We start from the raw sequence: 18,675 nt of genomic DNA, 5'->3' as shown, positions 1-18,675 counted from the left end.
GACTTTGCAAAGGACCTCAGAGTAACTTTTAAGCACATAAAGGCCTTTCTCACATTAATATTAATGGTCATGAGTCCATCATTAGGAGGACACGGAACAACCATGGTATGAATGGCACAGTTGCATGTTGGACGGATGAAATGTTGTGGAAGGCCCTGAAGCAAGCCATTCATAGGAGGAAACCCACCAATCTCACAGGGTTCAAGTGTTTCTGTACTGAAGAATGGGCTAAAATTCCTACAAGCTGTTGCGCAGGACCTGTGGTTATTGCTTCAAAAAGGGTTCACAACAGAAACTGAAAGCAAAGATTCACATACTTTTGCAACTCGCAAATATTTAACACTGGATCACGTTTCTCAGTAAATAAATGACAAAGTATATTTTTTGACTGAGTTTGATTTGGTTCTCTTTGTCAACTTTCAGTGCTTGTGTGAAAATCTGATGATGTTTTGTGTTATATTTATACAAAAATCTAGAAAATTCTAAAGGGTTCACAAACTTTCAAGCAGCACTGTATGTGTGTTTTTAGCTTTAAATCTGTCAGATGAAGAACTGTCTCTGGTTAGATCTCTTTCTTTTACAAATATAAATGTGCTTTTTTTTTTTTTTTTTTTTTTTTTTTTTTTGTACATTTTTAGATACAGCTGAGTAGACAATAAAAAGGAACCACAAAAAAAAAAACCATAAGAGCTGAGTATTGAAAAAACCCAGGAGAACTTTAAAATTACATTAATAAATTAATTAAAGAAACATTCCAAGAAAAAAATGTAAATTTAACAATGACATTGTAGACACAATATAAATAGGTAGGCTATTCAAGTACATTCAGTAGTTTACACGTCTTATCTGTCCACATGCTACTGCGTCTAGTTATGAATTTGTTTTGTATGTATTTTTAATATTTGTGCACATGGCATTTGACACTGTAGCACAAGTAGTTGGTGTTCTTTTGTATGTTTTGCTTTTAATACCTTTTTAAGTGTTTAAGTGTTACATAATAAATGTGTTTGTGATTCTTATTCTTATTCTAATTAATCTTTATAAGCCTACATGATTTAATAATTTGAACTGAAAAAAAAAAAAACTTTAGTTGACAGTCAACATTGCACATTAGCACCATTTAAAAGAGAAAAAATGTAAATATTTCTGATTTATTTTATGCCATAACCTTTTTATTTTGAACTTTTTTTTTTATCCTCACACTTTCTTTTTGTTTCAAGCATGTGGTGTAATATTTAGACTAAAGATTTCAAACAAAGGTTTTGATAAAATCTTTATTGGGGCCACGAACTGGAAACCGATTGTGTGTCTTCCTGAAAGGGGAGGAGAATAAGGCGGAATTGTGTAACGGGTAATTAACAGCTGAGGGGTTATGATTGGATAGTTTGAAAATGAAGGAGGAGATTAAACTATGAAAGACTGATGAGAAGTTAGGCGGGAAAAGAAGTAAGAGGGGTGTTTGTTAGACTAGTAGCTAACTGTGTACATTTATTTATGCATAGAGTTGAAATTGTGAATAGTTCTTTTTGCTACTTTTTCTTTTTTTTCCTTGTTGTGTCTGGATATGGATGTACAATGGACTTTTGGCTGTTACACCATTCTTTTTGAATTTTTGCCACCGGGTAAATAAATCAAATTTTCTGTGGACTTCTCTGGAGTTGACTGCTTGTTTAGCCACTGCATCGACCACCATATGACAAAGCATAAAAATACAATTTGAAGCACTGGTGACCAAAAGAAATCAAAAGAAGTGTCCTGATCTCTTATAGTAACAAGACCATTCAATACAACAACAACAACAACAACAACAAATCAAATAATTCATGAACAGCTCAAATCATTTAACATTAAAGACACATTGAAAATCTGTAGAAGCAGTTCTTCTAGGTTAGTGAGTGACCAAATAAACAAATAGTTTGGATATTTGGATATTAAATGTCTCTGTAGATTTTTCACACAAAGCTTGTGTTTTATCTGACACTCCACATAACACATCTTGTGCTGAACAAGTGAAACAGTGAATTGAAATGCTGCACATTTTTCTGCTTCTGCTGCCTGGTAAGAAAAGCTTCTCTGTATTTTGTAAATTTAGTTTGTTGTCCAATTTGTCTCTAATTCATTTCTATCAGATTTTAATAAACTGAAAAATGTATTGTATATACAACGGAGATCAAATTCTGAGGCCACCAGTAAAAATGAAAAGTTTTCTAATGAAGAGATTTTATTAATACTATACTGAGTTCACATCTGCTTATTTTATGAAGTATTACAGAATCTTGAATATCTCTCATTTATTTATGCCATAACTTTTTTTTTTTATTGTACTTTTAAAAAGTGCATTTAATGGTTTTTTTTTTTTTTTTTAGATCCCATTGTATCTCTGTTATTGCTTATTGATTCATTATGTAAATAAGTTCTTAAAAACTGATACAATCCACTCTTAAAAATAAAGGTGCTTTAAAATGTTCATTTAGTCAAAGGTTCTTTAAAGAACCAACTCTTTCCTACCTTTTTAGAATCTGAAGAACCTTCTTTTGCCACAAAGAACATTTTGTAAAACAGGAAGATTCTTCAGACGTTAAAGGTTCTTTATGGAACCATTTAGTTAAAAAAGTTTCTCCTATTGGATCGTGAAGCACCTTTATTTTTAAGAGTGTAGATATTTTAGGTAATAACTAAAACAGATATTGTCTCTATATATTTAACTGTCCACAGTAACAAATACTGTAAATAAATAAAGTGTTCTGTGCTCCGCAGGTGTTGTCAGTGATCAGTGGGATGTGAAATATCCTCCTCCAATCTGTGCTGCGAGGGGATCCAATGTCACTATTGACTGTAGATTTACATATCCACATGGACATAATGTACAGCAAGTGCTATGGTGTTCAGTGAGATCTAACCATGGCATGTGTCAGGATAAGCCATATGTTTATGATAGTGAAGCCAACAGTAATTAAAACAATTTTCAACACATTGGAGACAAAACCTCAGATTGTTCTCTTTTGATCAGTAATATTGATCAAACACATTCTGGAGAGTATAAATTCAAATTTATAACCAGTAAGGACAGGTGGACAGGTGATCCTGGAGTGAATGTTTTAGTACACTGTAAATATAAAAGATTTATTGTTGATTTATACCTGAAACTTTTGTTGTTGATGACAAAAATATCTAGTTTCATTATGGAGTTTCATTATTTTTCTTGTTTTTTTGAGATTTAAGAGTGTCCATGAGCAGGTCCAGAGAAAATGGAAGCACAATAGTTGGAGACTCTTTGAATTTGACATGCACACTCGACTGTCCTGGTAAATTAACTGAGGTTCAGTGGTTTAAGAATGGTGATCCGATTCAACAGTCAGAGCCCGTCCTCACCTTCAGCCGAGTAACTGCTAAAGACTCTGGGAATTACTCTTGTTCTTTGAGAAACTTTAAAACAACTGTATCTGAAGAATTTACCATTTACATTGAAGGTTGGTTGAACTTTTTATGAACATTTTCATAACTTCACAATCATATTCATATTTGGAAAATGAGAGATTTATTGTGCATAATTCAAAGTAAATGATATCTTTTGTTGTCCTCAATAGATGTCACCGAGTCCTCAGCAGTTGTTGCCGGGTCCTCAATAGTTCTGATTATTGTAGTGTCTTTAGTCTCACTTGTTTTCATCACTGCAGCTGTGATGCTTATAAGAAGGTAAGACATTTTTTATTTGTTTGTGCTTGCACACACCAGTATATTATAAATGTCTCAGTCTGAATGAAACATTAACTTATGGGATATGTCACACCAGGATTAGGTAGAAAGGAAGAGTTGTACTCTGTCCAGTGGTTGAAACTTAGAAAATAGTATATGTTGAAAAATAGTAAAATGATTTGGTGCATCTATGCGCTTTGTGTAGCTGCCAGGAAAGTTTTGTAATGTTGGTGAGGGTCAGTGGTTAAGGCTTACAACACAAAGTTGCCAAACTGCATGTAGCCAAAATAAATTGATATCTAAACTTCATCACATCAGTTCACAAACATGTTTTTATTTATTTTAATTTTGTATTTAATAAGGAATAATGAAATAAATTACATCAAACCCCTTTCCTTAAATTATCAGAGATATTTGATGTATAAGCTAAATTGCTCTATTTACAATGCATTTCTGCTACATTTATTCCTAGAAGGAAAGCAAAAACTCAAGGAAAACCAATGAAGAAGAGAGAAGAAGCTGATGGTTCACTTTACTGCTGTCACAAATCTGGTCGGTGACCTGCGGTCCGCTCACCACCAGATGTCGCTCTCGTTCCATTATTACACACAGACTGTTGCACTACACCCCGGACTGCATCTCCCACTATCCACCACGCTGATTGCGCCATACACCTGTGGCCAATCAGCAACCCTATAAAAGCCCCGGACTTTCACTCGACAAGCGCCGTGTATTGTGGAGTGTAACTGTGGAGATTAATCAGTCGCATTTAGTACTCTCCTAGTGCTAGCACTGTTTCCTTAGTTTCCTAGTTTTCTAAGTTTCAGAGTTCCTAGTTTCTTGTGTTTCCTGGTATCCTGAGTTCCTGGTTTTCTGTGTGTTAGTATTCTCGCCTGGCTATCTCGTTTCGTCGGTCTCTCTGCCTGCCTTTCTGGACTATTGCTTGTTATAAGGATTATTCTTCTGTCGCACGTCATGGACTATGTTCGCCGTTGACCGACCCACGCCTGCCTCACGGACTTCTCTTGTGTATCCCTCTGTTATACCTGTTTGTTATTGTTCTGACCCTGCCTGTCTGACCATGTCTTTGCCTCGTTCCACTAATAAAAGCGTGCATTTGGATCCCCTCGCCTCTCGTCTCCCTCTCCACGTTACAGAATACACGGCCAAACAATGATCCAGCAGCTTTTACCACGGACATTCAGGTATGGACACAAACAGGTTTCTACTCCGTCTCAGACAAGGACCGCGATCACTTGAACAATACATCTGTGAATTTCTGGCAGTTGCAAATCATTCTACCCTCCCGGACTGTATCGTCATTGAGATTTTTTGTGATGGCATAAATCAGCCGTTAAGGGGGAGGCTGAGACGCGAGGGTCCGCGCTCATCACTTGCGGTCTTTATGGACTATGCTCTGTTTTGTGTGGGCTCGCCGTTTACTGTGGGTGTCGCGGAGGAGGAACGCGACATCGCGGTGATGCCGGTTGCTCAACCCGCTTGTCAAATGGCGGCCACGCAGGTGCGCGCTCACATAATGGCGGCGACAGCGGAGCCCGTCTACAAAATGGCGGCGATAACGGAGCTCTGTGACGTCACAGCTGCCATGCCAGAGTCCAGTCAGTTGCAGCTGTGTTTCCTGGGTCAAGTGAAGCTTCTAAGTCAAGTCAAGTTACAGCTGCTGTTTCTGAGTCTAGTCAAGATATGGCTGCCACTCCAGAGTCAAGCAAGATTACATCACTCGTTCCTGTGTCAAGTCAAGTTAGAGCTGTGGTTCCTGTGTCAAGTCAAGTCAGAGCTGCTTTTCCTAAGTCAAGTCAAGCTACAGCTGTATTTCCTCTGTCAAGTCGAGTCACCATTGTATTTCCAGTGTCAAGTCAAGCTACAACTGTGTTTCCAGGGTCAAGTCGAGTTCAAGCTGTATTTCCTGTGTCAAGGCAAGTCAAAGCTGTTCTTCCTAAGTCAAGTCAAGCTACAGCTGTATTTCCTCTGTCAAGTTGAATCACAATTGTACCTCCAGTGTCAAGTCAAGTTACAGCCATGTTCCCAAGGTCAAGTAAAGCTACTGCTGTTGTTCCTGAGTCAAGCCAAGTCAGAGCTGTCGTTCCGGAGTCAAGTAAAGTCACAGCTGATCTTCATGAGCCAAGTCAAGTTATTGCCGTTGTCCCGGAGTCAAGTCACGTCTCGTCTGTCCGTCCAGAGTCAAGTCACGTCTCGTCTGTCCGTCCAGAGTTTTGTCACGACATGTCTGATCATCAAGAGTCCTGTCAAGTTTCGTCCGACCTCCCAGAGTCTTGTCACGTTATGTCTGCCGGTGTGATGGCGATCACCATTCTCAGTATATGGGTTGCACACTACGCTCCTGACGTCACATTTGTTCACAAGTCTGCCCCTGAGGTCATGTCTGTTCACAGTTCTACTTCTGTGGTCAAGTCCGTTCACAAGTCTGCCCCTGAGGTCACGTCTGTTCACAAGTCTGCTCCTGTGGTCAAGTCCGTTCACAAGTCTGTCCCTGAGATCACGTCTGTTCACAAGTCTGCTCCTGTGGTCAAGTCCATTCATAAGTCCGCCCCTGAGGGCCCGTCTGCTCACAACACTGTTACAGAGGTCTCGTCCGACCACGAGTCTGCTCAAGAGACCTCTTTCGCCGGAGAAGCTGCGCCCATGCCTCCTGAGGTGTCGGCATTCGCCGTAGAACCTCCCAGGGAGGTGGCGTTAACGTGTGCACTCTCTGCTTCTCCCCTTATTCTGTCTGCCTCCTCTGTCCCTGTTCTCCCCAGGTCCCAGTTCATGACACGGGTTCCTGCTCCGCCCTGGAGGGCCCCGGCGCCTCCTGCTCCGCCCTGGAGGGCCCCGGCGCCTCCTGCTCCGCACTGGAGGGCCCCGGCGCCTCCTGCTCTGGAGGGTTCCTGCTCTGCTGGTCCTGCCTTAGTTACCGGGTCCTCCGCATGGACCTGGTCCTCCAACCCTCGTCCTGTCTCGCTCCCGCCCCCCCCGCTCCCTGGACTGTTGTTCTGTTGGAGCGTCTGGAAGCCGCTCTTTGGGGGGGGGCTATGTCACAAATCTGGTCGGTGACCTGCGGTCCGCTCACCACCAGATGTCGCTCTCGTTCCATTATTACACACAGACTGTTGCACTACACCCCGGACTGCATCTCCCACTATCCACCATGCTGATTGCGCCATACATCTGTGGCCAATCAGCAACCCTATAAAAGCCCCGGACTTTCACTCGGCAAGCGTCGTGTATTGTGGAGTGTAATTGAGTGTGTGCGACAAACAACCGTATAAGTCCAAAAAAACAAAAAATGAGATAACCATGTGACATTAAGTGTATGTGTGAACTTTGTATACAGAAACAGTTTGGGGATATTGTCGCACGACCAAGAGTCCGCATTTTAAACGTTAAAATAGCGTCACGCGGAAAAACCGTTTATGTCCACAAAGAAGAATGGAGATGCCGCTTGCTGTCATGTCTGCTTCGGACATTAAAAGGCAAAACCTCTGCAAAAAAAAGAGCCGACATGACCAAATGGAAGGACAGAGTAAGGAAGGCTTTGAGGGATGCTGGAAAACCATATTTGACTTGAAGAGGAGAACAAAAACCAGGGAAAAATCCACCGAAAGAGGTGAGTGGAAGAACATGTGATGTGATATCTATCTATCTATCTATCTATCTCTCTCTCTCTCTCTCTCTCTCTCTCTCTCTCTCTCTCTCTCTCTCTCTCTCTCTCTCTCTCTCTCTCTCTCTCTCTCTCTCTCTCTCTCTCTCTCTCTCTCTCTCTCTCTCTCTCTCTCTCTCTCTCTCTCTCTCTCTCTCTCTCTCTCTCTCTCTCTCTCTCTCTCTCTCCTCTCTCTCTCTCTCTCTCTCTCTCTCTCTCTCTCTCTCTCTCTGAACGCGCTGAGGAGCGCTAAACACCGCATAAACAGTTAACCTATCAAAATAAACCACATACCATATATAATAAAGCTGTATACATTCATATTTCCCGCCAGTCCTGTGTAAAGTACGGCAAGCAGAGTTTATTTGTTTATATATTTATTTATATCGTGAGATGGCGGAGCGCGAGAACAGTTTAGGTGTGGTATATTGTATAATATATTGTGTAAAATGAATCATAGTAGTTTAGCTTAGTAGTTTATCTTCTATACCTTATGATATGTTGTATAATATTTAGCTATGATGTATGTCTGCATTATATTTATTGTTTTTATTTATTGTTTTTTGTTAATAATTCATTGTTATTGCCTGTACTGTAAGAATGTCTATGTATTATACATTGTTCATACTGTATTTTCTGTTTTTAAATAATAGTAATAATATTAATATTAATATTAACCTGAAGTTTCTGTTACTGTATTAAAAATAAAATAAAGGAATCAGATCTTTAGTGGTTTAAAGTGATATGATGAACTGGAGTTATACTGTTATTCCACACTAACTGGACATATACCGTTCTTCCACATTTCAGAAATATAAATCAACTTTTGATTTTTAATACCGACACTGAAAAATGTTATCTCCTTAGAACTGAGAAGCTTTTGTTGTCTATTTTCAAGTAAAATAAAAATATATAATATAATGTTCACAATCCAAATGAAAAAAATCTTATTACTCAAAATTTGAAAATATGGACTTGTATGGTTCTTCGTCTCAAGGCCTCAATTGTGGAGATTAATCAGTCGCATTTAGTACTCTCCTAGTGCTAGCACTGTTTCCTTAGTTTCCTAGTTTTCTAAGTTTCAGAGTTCCTAGTTTCTTGTGTTTCCTGGTTTTCTGTGTGTTAGTATTCTCGCCTGGCTATCTTGTTTCGTCGGTCTCTCTGCCTGCCTTTCTGGACTATTGCTTGTTATAAGGATTATTCTTCTGTCGCACGTCATGGACTATGTTTGCCGTTGACCGACCCACGCCTGCCTCACGGACTTCTCTTGTGTATCCCTCCGTTATACCTGTTTGTTATTGTTCTGACCATGTCTTTGCCTCGTCCCACTAATAAAAGTGTGCATTTGGATCCCCTCGCCTTTCGTCTCCCTCTCCACGTTACAGCTGCACTCTTCAAACAAGGGTAAATATATTTCCCATATGGCAAAAAAAAAAAAAAAATTTTTTTGTGGCCAAAATATATTTGAAATATATGCTAAATATATGTTGCAAACAGTGGAGCTTAATTAAATAGTAAATATATTTCGCATCAACCATCATATACCAAAATATATATTTTTAAATGTATTTCTGTGGCAAGAAAATGCGTTTTTTGGATTGAATTATACAGAGGTCAAAATATATTTTTAAATACTTTTTTAAGTTTATTCATATGTGGCCAAAAATATACTGGTAGAAAATATATTTACGTAAATATATATTAGCAAATATATATTTTTTAAATGTAGAAATATATTTTCAAAAATATACAAAAATACACCAGTAGAAAATATATTTCTATAAATATATTCTGAAACATATTTTAGTGAATATATTTCTTGGCCATTTTGTATATATATTATTTTTTACATATTTGTTGAATGGTTGAATATATTTTCAAAAACACATTTTAAATATATTAATATATTTTCAAAATAAACATTAATTTACAGTACATTTTATGCAAAATGCTGTAAAATTACTAAAATCTGTAACAATTGAGCTGTTATTTATATCATTATAATATGATTAAGGTATCTGTATTATTCAGAGTATTTCTCTTTTTTTCTTAAATTTTATAGAAATGTATGTAAAATTACAAAAATAAAGGTCAAACGCCAAAAACGCCACAAACACCAAAACCCTCACATGCTCCTGAACTCGTAATAACAACTTGTAAACTCAGAATGTACTGAGAGTTACGACATGGACCAGTAACAGATGTCCCACGTGACCGCCACCAGGCTCATTTTTTGGCACTCCTTACCTCTGAGTCCGACAACATGGAAAGCTATGAGTAAAATGTCATGTGTTGACATCTCGCAATTACGGTAATTATGACATGGTGTGAAGACAGCATAAAATAAAGTGCAAAAAATATTTAAACTTCAACAAACACTGTTATTTTACAGATATTGTGTGAACTATTATGATTAAACACCTTCACTGTATAAATAAATAAATAAACTCAAATGACTTGCAGCAATAGAATAATAAACTTTATCAGATCTCTCAAGATCTGAGCATCTTCATTTCTTACAAAACATTATTTCATACAAAAGTTAATTTTAAGCATTACCGAGTTTCAGATGTTGATGTTTTATTGAAAATAGTAAAGTTTGATGTCACCATGATCGAGATCAGTATTTGCGTTAGTTGGGCTCTTGAGCCTTGATTAAAATGTTAGTTTTTCTCTGGCTGCTTTAAGTCTGTGTTTCTAAAGCATGTTTGTTAAAGGAGAAGTTTGCTTCCTGTTCGGTAGCCGTTGCTGCCAGTAATGTAAGTTTTTTTTTTTTTTTTTTTTTTTTGTTTGGTTTTTTTTTTACCATATTTTTTACAGTGTATACAAAAAATGGCCAAAAATATATTGGTAGAAAATATATGTACGTAAATATATTTTGAAATATATTTAAGAAATATATTTTTTGGCCATTCTTTGTATATTCTGAAATATATTTTAAAATATATATTTTTGGCTGCATGGGTTGTAAAAGCTAAACATGTAAAAACAAACAAAAATATTTATCCTTATCATGTGTTAAACATGACATGTAAAATAAGAATCACAACCAGTGTTATCATATTTAGCACTGTGCTAAGAAAACAGAAAATTATAAGCGTGTAAGATGAACGTAACTGCTCTTTTGAAAGGACCAGCACTGCTGTTTTGGATGCTGCTGTTGGTGTTTGCACCAGGCTTCTAAACCAACTTAACCAGCAAGTCTTGTTCGATCAACCAACTTCACACTTGTTATTCTGAGCTAAGCTGGTCATAAGCAGAAACAAAAGATGACAGTATGTAAAGACATGTTCTTTTCATCTGTTTACTTTTAGACAGAAGCCGTACTCAACCATCACATACCGTCAATAAGCCGAAGATGGACTGCAAGAAGTGTAATATGCTTCAAGTGTAAGCATTTAAGACACATTTCACTATGGTCAAATATTTCTATTCTAATTGCTTTATTTAATCTGACAAGTAGGTATGGTGATGATGCGACATGGTTTATCATATTTGGTCCATCTGTAATGATATTCTATATTTCTAGGTTTGTAAACACAGAGCAGCAGAATAATTCAACCATCTACAGCGCGGTGATGAGCGGTTAATCTGTGATGATACAGATCAAATTATGAAATATTATATTATTTGATGATGAAATATTATGGTGAGGGTGTTGGGGAATAAAATAGCTGTCCAGTTACTGGTTGAGTTACTGTGTTCCATCCTGTTTTGCCCTAGGTAGTCTCATTGGTTTCTAATTACTTGCATGCACATGCTTCTGTCCTTTTGACCATTTTTGTCTGTGTTATGTGGTTGTGATATAATTTTTTTTATAGTTTTGCTGAGTTTTCCTTGCCTGCTGGATTTATTGGATTAAATAGTGTTTTTGCTGTTCTTCTTTGTCCACCATGCATTTAGGGTTATAGAATATGCTATAACACACTGTCATAAATTAAAATCTTTTATAATTGAAGTGGAAAATCAGATTGTATCAGTTTCCAAGATGTTTGAAGAATAGAGGAAAGACTGCATGTACTTCAGCAACTTTCCAATAACCACAACCCCTATCATCAGCACACAGCTCAACACACACATGTGTACAAAATTTGCACATTTCTCTGTTTAGCCACATGGGCAGTGGTGTATAAAGAACCTGAAAGCCATACTTAAGTAAAAGTACAGATATCTTACCAGAAAATGACTTTGGTAGTTGAAGTCACTGTTTAGAATATTACTTGAGTAAAAGTCTTAAAGTATGTGATACAATCTATGGATAGGAAACAATTATTGAGTAAGAAGAAGCAACAATGTTCCAATACCAATTTTAATCGAGTTTCTTTTTCAGCAACTTACAACTTACTTAACGTCGTGAGGCAACACAAATTAAACGTATTATAAATTCTAATTGGGACATCATAGAAAGTGATAGTACTCTTGGAACAACTTTTCCAGAAAAACCTTTGATTAGTTATCGGCATCCGCCAACTAAGAAATAAGGTAGTACGTAGTTATCTTCCAGCCCTTGAAAATAAAACATGGCTTGGTTCTCTAACTGGTAATTTTAAGTGTGGAAATTGTAAACATTGTGATAATATGGTGAGAACAAATAATTTTACCGATGCAGTTTCTGGTAAAGTGTATCCAATTGAGTCCTTCATTAACTGTAATTCTTTGCATGTAATATATAGGTTAGAATGTGAGTGTGGGCATTTTTATATTGGTCAAACAAAAAGAATTGAAACGACTTTTACAATGAGAAACTCTCTGGATTTATACACTTAAGGGGACTAAACCTCCTGGAGTTAATGAAGAAATTAATTTTGTACCTTTTTGTAATTCTTTTTGGTATTTGTATTGTTACATATATGTAGATTTTTATACTTGTGAATATCATTACTTGTTGTATGGTTAGATTTGATGCTGCAAGGAGGAAAGCTCTAGCCACTCCCACTGATTAACCAGCTGCTTGTGATTGCCTACTGATTGTTTAAGAATACTTGTTTGAGCTTGTGATGTGTATCCTGAAGAAGGCTGTGTATGCAGAAACGCGTAGATCTACACTTTTAATTGTTTTAATGATTTAGCCCAGTCCATTAAAGGCTTTTTTTGTACATGAGTGCCTTGGAATATTTCATTTTTCAGTTGAAATTTACCCCCATATGTCCAAAGAGCACCGCTGATTTACCGAAGAGACCAGTGCAGCACTCTTGGCCTTTGTTATTTTGTTTAGTATGTGATATTTATTGTACTTAAGTACAAAAAGTAAAACTTTAAACGTACCTAAATATTGAAAGTAAAAGTACAAGTAAATGCAAAATGGCAAAGAAGCAAATATATATATAGTAGCAAGATTGTGTTCGGTTTTAACTCTTTCTTCCATTTTGTATTTTTGGGTAAGAATACTCATCCGGTACTTAGTTTCTTTCATTCCAGCATCTGCATCTGAAATAGCATTTAGTGTATGTACACAGTTTAATTTATGTCAGAGGGGACATGGATGCATTTAAACTGCAGTTACAGATACATAAATAGGCCTAATGTTTTGTTTTCAACATAAAACGTTGAATACCGATATTTGAAATAATTTAAGACATGAAAAAATAGTCGAAATGTGAAATTAAAGCCGCCAGTAGGTGGCAGTGAGTGACTGTTAATCAGTGAGTCATTGAGCTTCAACCGATTCATTCAAACGGCTGATTCATTCATGAACGAATCATTTTTATCAACCGAATCAAGCTGATTCGTTCATGATCTGATTCGTTCAATAAGTAAACACCGTCCATTGCTCAGACATGCAAAACAAGTGCTTTGATCTTTGTTTGGAACTATTTTCGTTGGCAAAATTGAGCAAAAAACAATTAATATTATGTCTAAAATGTAAATCACATATTGCTTTACTGAACTTTTATAAAATGATTATCATGCTGATATCTGCAGAAAAACGGTACTCTTTGTGTGATATAGATTAAGTTAAGTAAATTATATAAATAAAAAAAGCATACAGAAGCATTTTTGCAGTCTACAATTTGAGTTTTACAATTTGAGACTAATAAATAAAAGTGCGTGCACTTTGTGTGTGATTTGGTGATATAGCCTACTTGATAATGTCAGATCGCACATCATTACAACAACACTTCCCGTATTATCGCAGAAGATATACTGTATATCGCACACCCCAGACTCGACTTGAGTGGAAAATTGTTTGCACATGAGTAAAGGTGTTTTTAGGAGTTTAGGAGTGATTCGTCAAACTTGCTTTCCTGCAGTCCGTGTTCTTCTGACTTCTGACTATTTTAGTAAGTAACGGAGCATGCTTTTAGGAAATGTATCGGAGTAAAAGTATACATTTCAATTGGGAAATTTAGTGGAGTAAAAGTAAAAGTAGGCTGAAATATAAAAACTCAAGTAAAGTACAGATAGGCCTACTCCCAAAAAATACTTAAGTATTGTAACAAAGTATTATTACTTCATTACATTACACCACTGCACATGGGAGCAGCATTGATCTTTATAACTATTAACCCGTCAGTATTACATAACTGCACAACTTCAGTCCCTAGGGGCCACTGACCTGCGGAGTTTAGCTTCAACCCTAGTCAAACACACATGCCTGTAGCTTTCTAGTGATCTTGAAGACAATCATTAGCTTGTTCAGGTGTGTTGATTAGGGTTGGAGCTGAACTCTACAGGACAGTGGCCCTCCAGGACCAAAGTTGCCCAGCCCTGATGCAAATGATAGAGATGCAAGGGTTTGCAAATCCATTCTGGAGGACCCCTAGCCCTGCACATTTCCCATATCAGAAACACCTAATTCAGGTCTTCTCTGCTACTGAGCTCATGAGTTAAATCAGATGTGTTAGATGAGGGAGACATACAAAATATGCAAATTTTGAAAACCCCTGGTCTACTGTATGTGTGTTTTTAGCTCAAAAATTGTCAGACGAGGAACTGTCTCTGGCTAGTTCTCTTTCTTTTACAAATATAAATTCGGTTCTTTTGAACCTTTTTAGATACAACTGTAAAGATTAGTGTTATGAATTGGGAGTAGACCGTTCTCAGATAATAAAAAAAGCTACTCGGTTAAGCACTGCTTGATAAAAAGAACAGTAAAAAAACATAAGAACTGCAGAGTACTGAAAAACCCTAAGAACTTTAAAATTACATGAATAAATTCATTAAATTAAGAAACATTCTAAGAAAAAATGTAAATATAACAATGACATCGTAGCTATAATATAAATAAGTAGGCTACTCAAGTATATTTAGTAGTTTACAGGTCTTACATCGGTCCACATGCTACTACGTCTAGTTATGCATTTGTTTTGTATGTATTTTTAACATTTATGTACATTTGACCCTGTAGCTCAAGCAGTTGTGTGGTGTTCTTTTGTATGTTTTGCTTTTAATACATTTTTAATTGTTTTTAATGAATGTGCAACTACATTGTTATAAACTGAATATACATATTGTGTTTGTGATTCTTATTCTAATTATTATCTTTATAAACCTACACAATCCAATAATTTGATCTTATAATGCACCAACTGATTGAATCTACTGATAGTCAACATTGCACATTAGCACCATTTAAAAGAGAAAAAAACTTTTCACACTTTTTAAGAAAAAAATGTTCTTATTTATTTAATGCCCTTTTTATTCCTCACACTTTTTCATTTCAAGGATAAAAATCCAATATGATGCAATGGTGACCAAAAGAAATAAAAAGAGGTGTTCTGATCTCTTTGTGTAACAAGACCATTCAATACGATATAAATACATTTTTAAAAATTCAAATAATTCATAAACAGCTCAAATCATTTAACATTAAAGACACACTGAAAATCTGGAGAAGCAGATCCTCTAGGTTAGTGAGTGATCAAATAAACAAATAGGTTTGGATATTTCATATTTAACTGGTTAAAAGCATTCACATTTTCACATGAATCTCACTCTGAAAGCTTTTTTGTTTTTTTTCTTTTCAAAAAGCTTTTTCTGCACTATTTTGCACAGATAAAAATAGGCCAAATTGCTAATTTACTCACCATATAGTGTATAAAGTTCCAAACCCATATGACTTTTTCAGTGGAACTGTTCTTTTAATACAGTTGAGTGAATGGCGACCAAAGTTGTCAAGTAAGATGTTAATTAAATTAAAGTTTAAATGTCTCTGTAGATTTCTCACACAAAGCTATATATGGTGTATTCCATAAAGAGATGCACTGGAGCTATTTGCATGGTACAGGTGTAAAAAAAAAAGTACAAAGTAAATGTAATCTGTTATAGCTTTGGAGCATATTTTACACCTGTAGATGGGGAAATAATGTTAAAAAACTTTGAAAACTGTTAGTGCTAATGGTATTAGGAAGGAAATGGAAATCAGCCATCGTTTGAGTAACTTCTTCTTTCTTTCATTGTTTCTTCTTGTGTTTTGTCTGACACTCCACATAACACATCTTGTGCTGAACAAGAGTGCTGAAAAGTGAATTGAAATGCTGTACATTTTTCTGCTTCTGCTGCTTGGTAAGAAAAGTTTTTCTTATGTATTTTGTTTGTTGTCCAGTTTTTTGCAAATTAATTTTTATCAGATTTTAATAAACTGAAAATGTATTGTATATATACAACGGAGATCAAAGGCCACTAGTAAAAGTGTTGCTATTTTGTGCTCTTTTATTTTCTAATGAACAGTTTAGATTTTATTAATACCTGGTGTATACAGAGTTCGCATCTGCTTATTTTATTACTGACATACAAATATTACAGGAACTTTTCTTTATTGTACTTTTAAAAAGTGCATTTAATGTTTGTTTGTTTTTTATGTGATCTCAGACATTTGGATCCCATTGTATCTCTGTATTGTAGATTACACATTTTAACTTTGTACAGTGACAAATACTGTAAATAAATAAAGTGTTCTGTGCTCCGCAGGTGTTGTCAGTGATGAGTGGAATGTGAAATATCCTCCTCCAATCTGTGCTGCGAGGGGATCCAATGTCACTATTGACTGTAGATTTACATATCCACATGGACATAATGTACAGCGAGTGCTATGGTGTTCAATGAGATCAAACCATGGCATGTTTCAGGATAAGCCATATGTTTATGATAGTGAAGCCAACAGTAATCAAAACAATTTTCAACACATTGGAGACAAAACCTCAAATTGTTCTCTTTTGATCAGTAATATTAATCAAACACATTCTGGGGAGTATAAATTCAGATTTATAACCGATGACACAAAAGGACGTTGGACAGGTGATCCTGGAGTGAAAGTTTCAGTACACGGTAAATATAAAAGATTTATTGTTGATTTATACTTCAAACTTTTGTTGTTGCTATTTTGTTTGTTTTTTTACCAAAAGAAATCTCGCAGTTTCATTATAGAGTTTTCTTGTTTTTTGATAGATTTAAGGGTGTCCATGAGCAGATCAAGCGAAAATGGAAGCACAATAGTTGGTGACTCTTTGAATCTGACATGCACACTCGACTGTCCTGGTGATTTAACTGAGGTTCAGTGGTTTAAGAATGGTGATCCGATTCAACAGTCAGAGCCCGTCCTCACTTTCAGAAGAGTAACTGCTAAAGACTCTGGGAATTACTCTTGTTCTTTGAGAAACTTTAAAACAACTGTATCTGAAGAATTTACAGTTTACATTGAAGGTTATTTGAACTGATAAACATGTAAACACTTTCATATCTACACAATCATATTCGTATTTGGAAAATGTGAGATTTATTGTGCATAATTCAAAGTAAATTATATCTTTTTGTTGTCCTCAATAGATGTCGCCGGGTCCTCAATAGTTCTGATTGTTGTAGTGTCTTTAGTCTCACTTGTTTTCATCATTGCAGCTGTGATACTTATAAGAAGGTAAGACATTTAGGATTCGTTTTGAATTTGCACACACCAATATATTGTAAAAATTTCACTTACTCTACCAGTAGTCTAAATGAAACATTGCACAATTTAAACATGAATTTGAAAGTGCATTTGTGCATTGTGTGTAGCTGTCAGGAGAGTTTTATAACACTGGTGAGAGTCTGTGGTTAAGGCTTACGATACAAAGTTGACTGCATGTAACCAACATAAATTGTAACATGCTATATTTTAAGGTGGAAGGAGACAACTGCAAACTTAATTATCCATTAATTCATTCAATCAGTCGATGAGGAATACTGAAATAAAAGTAAAATTAAAAACAAAAGTAATTAAAAAAATCCTTTTTGAAATCAAAGATGTTTGATTTATCAGCTAAATTGTGCCATTTGTACTGCATTTCTGTCAAATTTACTTTTAGAAGGAAAGCAAGAACTCTAAGAAAACCGATGGAAGGAAGAGAAGAAGCCCAGGATTCTCTTTACAGCACTCCTCAAAAAACTCCTGTAAACATTTTTGTAAAACCTTCACATATAAAAACAAACATACAATTTATAATATGTACATAACTACCCTTTTGGAAGGACCGCCAGGCTTCCTAACCAACTTAACTTATTATTATTACTATTAACAAGCAAGTCTCGTTTGGTCAACCAGCATCACACCACACCACACTGGTTATGCTGAGCTAAACTGGTCTTTTCAGCAGGCGATATAAAATGGAACAAAGGATGACAGTTGCATGTAAAGAAATGTTTGTGCTGAAATGAAATCTGTTTGCTCTTAGGCCGACACAAACCTACCGGAAGCTGATGATGTATGGCAGGAAGATGAAGTAGAATATTCATCTGTCATCATTAAACCCAGTGAACTGCTTCCAGTGTGAGCATACATAGACACATATCCCTGTAGTCAAATATTTCTACATACTGTAATTGCTTTGTTTATTCTGACCAACAGAGATGATGCAACACAGTTCATAGTTGACATCACATTTGGCTGTCTTGACGCTCTATTGATAGTGAATGTTAGGATTATGAGTGAATGTGAGTATTTGACTGTAATGATCTTCTTCTTTATTTCTAGATATACAAACACAGAGCAGGAGAATGATTCAACCATCTACAGTGCAGTGAGGAACGGTTAATCAGATAATCATACTTTCCAGATTTGCATTGTGATGTGAAAGCAAACTTGTACACTGTGTGTGTGTGTTAGCTCTAAAAATGTCAGATAAACTGTTTCTGGTTAGTTCTCTTTCTTATGCAAATAACAATGTGCTTAATTTAAACAGACTAGACAGTTAAGCTAAAGAAAGCATCTTATAAGAACGTATAAGAATGGCAGTGAGCACTGAAAAACTTTAAAACTTTAGAATTACACTACCAGTCAAAAGTTTTTTAACAGTAAGATTTTTAATGTTTTAAATAAGCATATATTTGCATATATTTGATCTAAA

General features: G+C 36.0%; 1 protein-coding gene and 1 pseudogene across 1 annotated transcript; both read left to right on the top strand.

Annotated features, from left to right (window-relative positions):
* Positions 1-1,974: 1,974 nt before the first annotated feature.
* Positions 1,975-10,947, top strand: LOC127178577 (uncharacterized; annotated as a pseudogene).
* A 4,868-nt stretch (positions 10,948-15,815) lies between these two features.
* On the top strand, positions 15,816-18,363 carry LOC127178576 (uncharacterized). Its single transcript, XM_051131538.1, has 7 exons — positions 15,816-15,862; positions 16,268-16,624; positions 16,745-16,999; positions 17,123-17,210; positions 17,348-17,372; positions 18,004-18,098; positions 18,303-18,363. The coding sequence occupies exons 1-7, from the start codon at positions 15,832-15,834 to the stop codon at positions 18,361-18,363; spliced, it is 912 nt and encodes a 303-aa protein (XP_050987495.1). The 5' UTR covers positions 15,816-15,831.
* Positions 18,364-18,675: the final 312 nt, after the last annotated feature.

This window comes from Labeo rohita, chromosome 16 (assembly GCF_022985175.1).
Source record: "Labeo rohita strain BAU-BD-2019 chromosome 16, IGBB_LRoh.1.0, whole genome shotgun sequence".
In the NCBI taxonomy this organism is placed as follows: Eukaryota; Metazoa; Chordata; class Actinopteri; order Cypriniformes; family Cyprinidae; genus Labeo; species Labeo rohita.
Note: the sequence above shows the minus strand (reverse complement) of the source record. Positions and strands in the feature narration are given on the sequence as shown.

What these genes read in the sequence shown, in the direction of transcription:
- LOC127178576 (XM_051131538.1), top strand. Translation starts at nt 15,832, where the DNA reads ATGCTGTACATTTTTCTGCTTCTGCTGCTTG. An exon ending in ATTTACAGTTTACATTGAAG is followed by an intron (nt 17,000 to 17,122) that starts GTTATTTGAACT and finishes TGTCCTCAATAG; the next exon opens with ATGTCGCCGGGTCCTCAATA. An exon ending in AGGAGAGTTTTATAACACTG is followed by an intron (nt 17,373 to 18,003) that starts GTGAGAGTCTGT and finishes GTTTGCTCTTAG; the next exon opens with GCCGACACAAACCTACCGGA.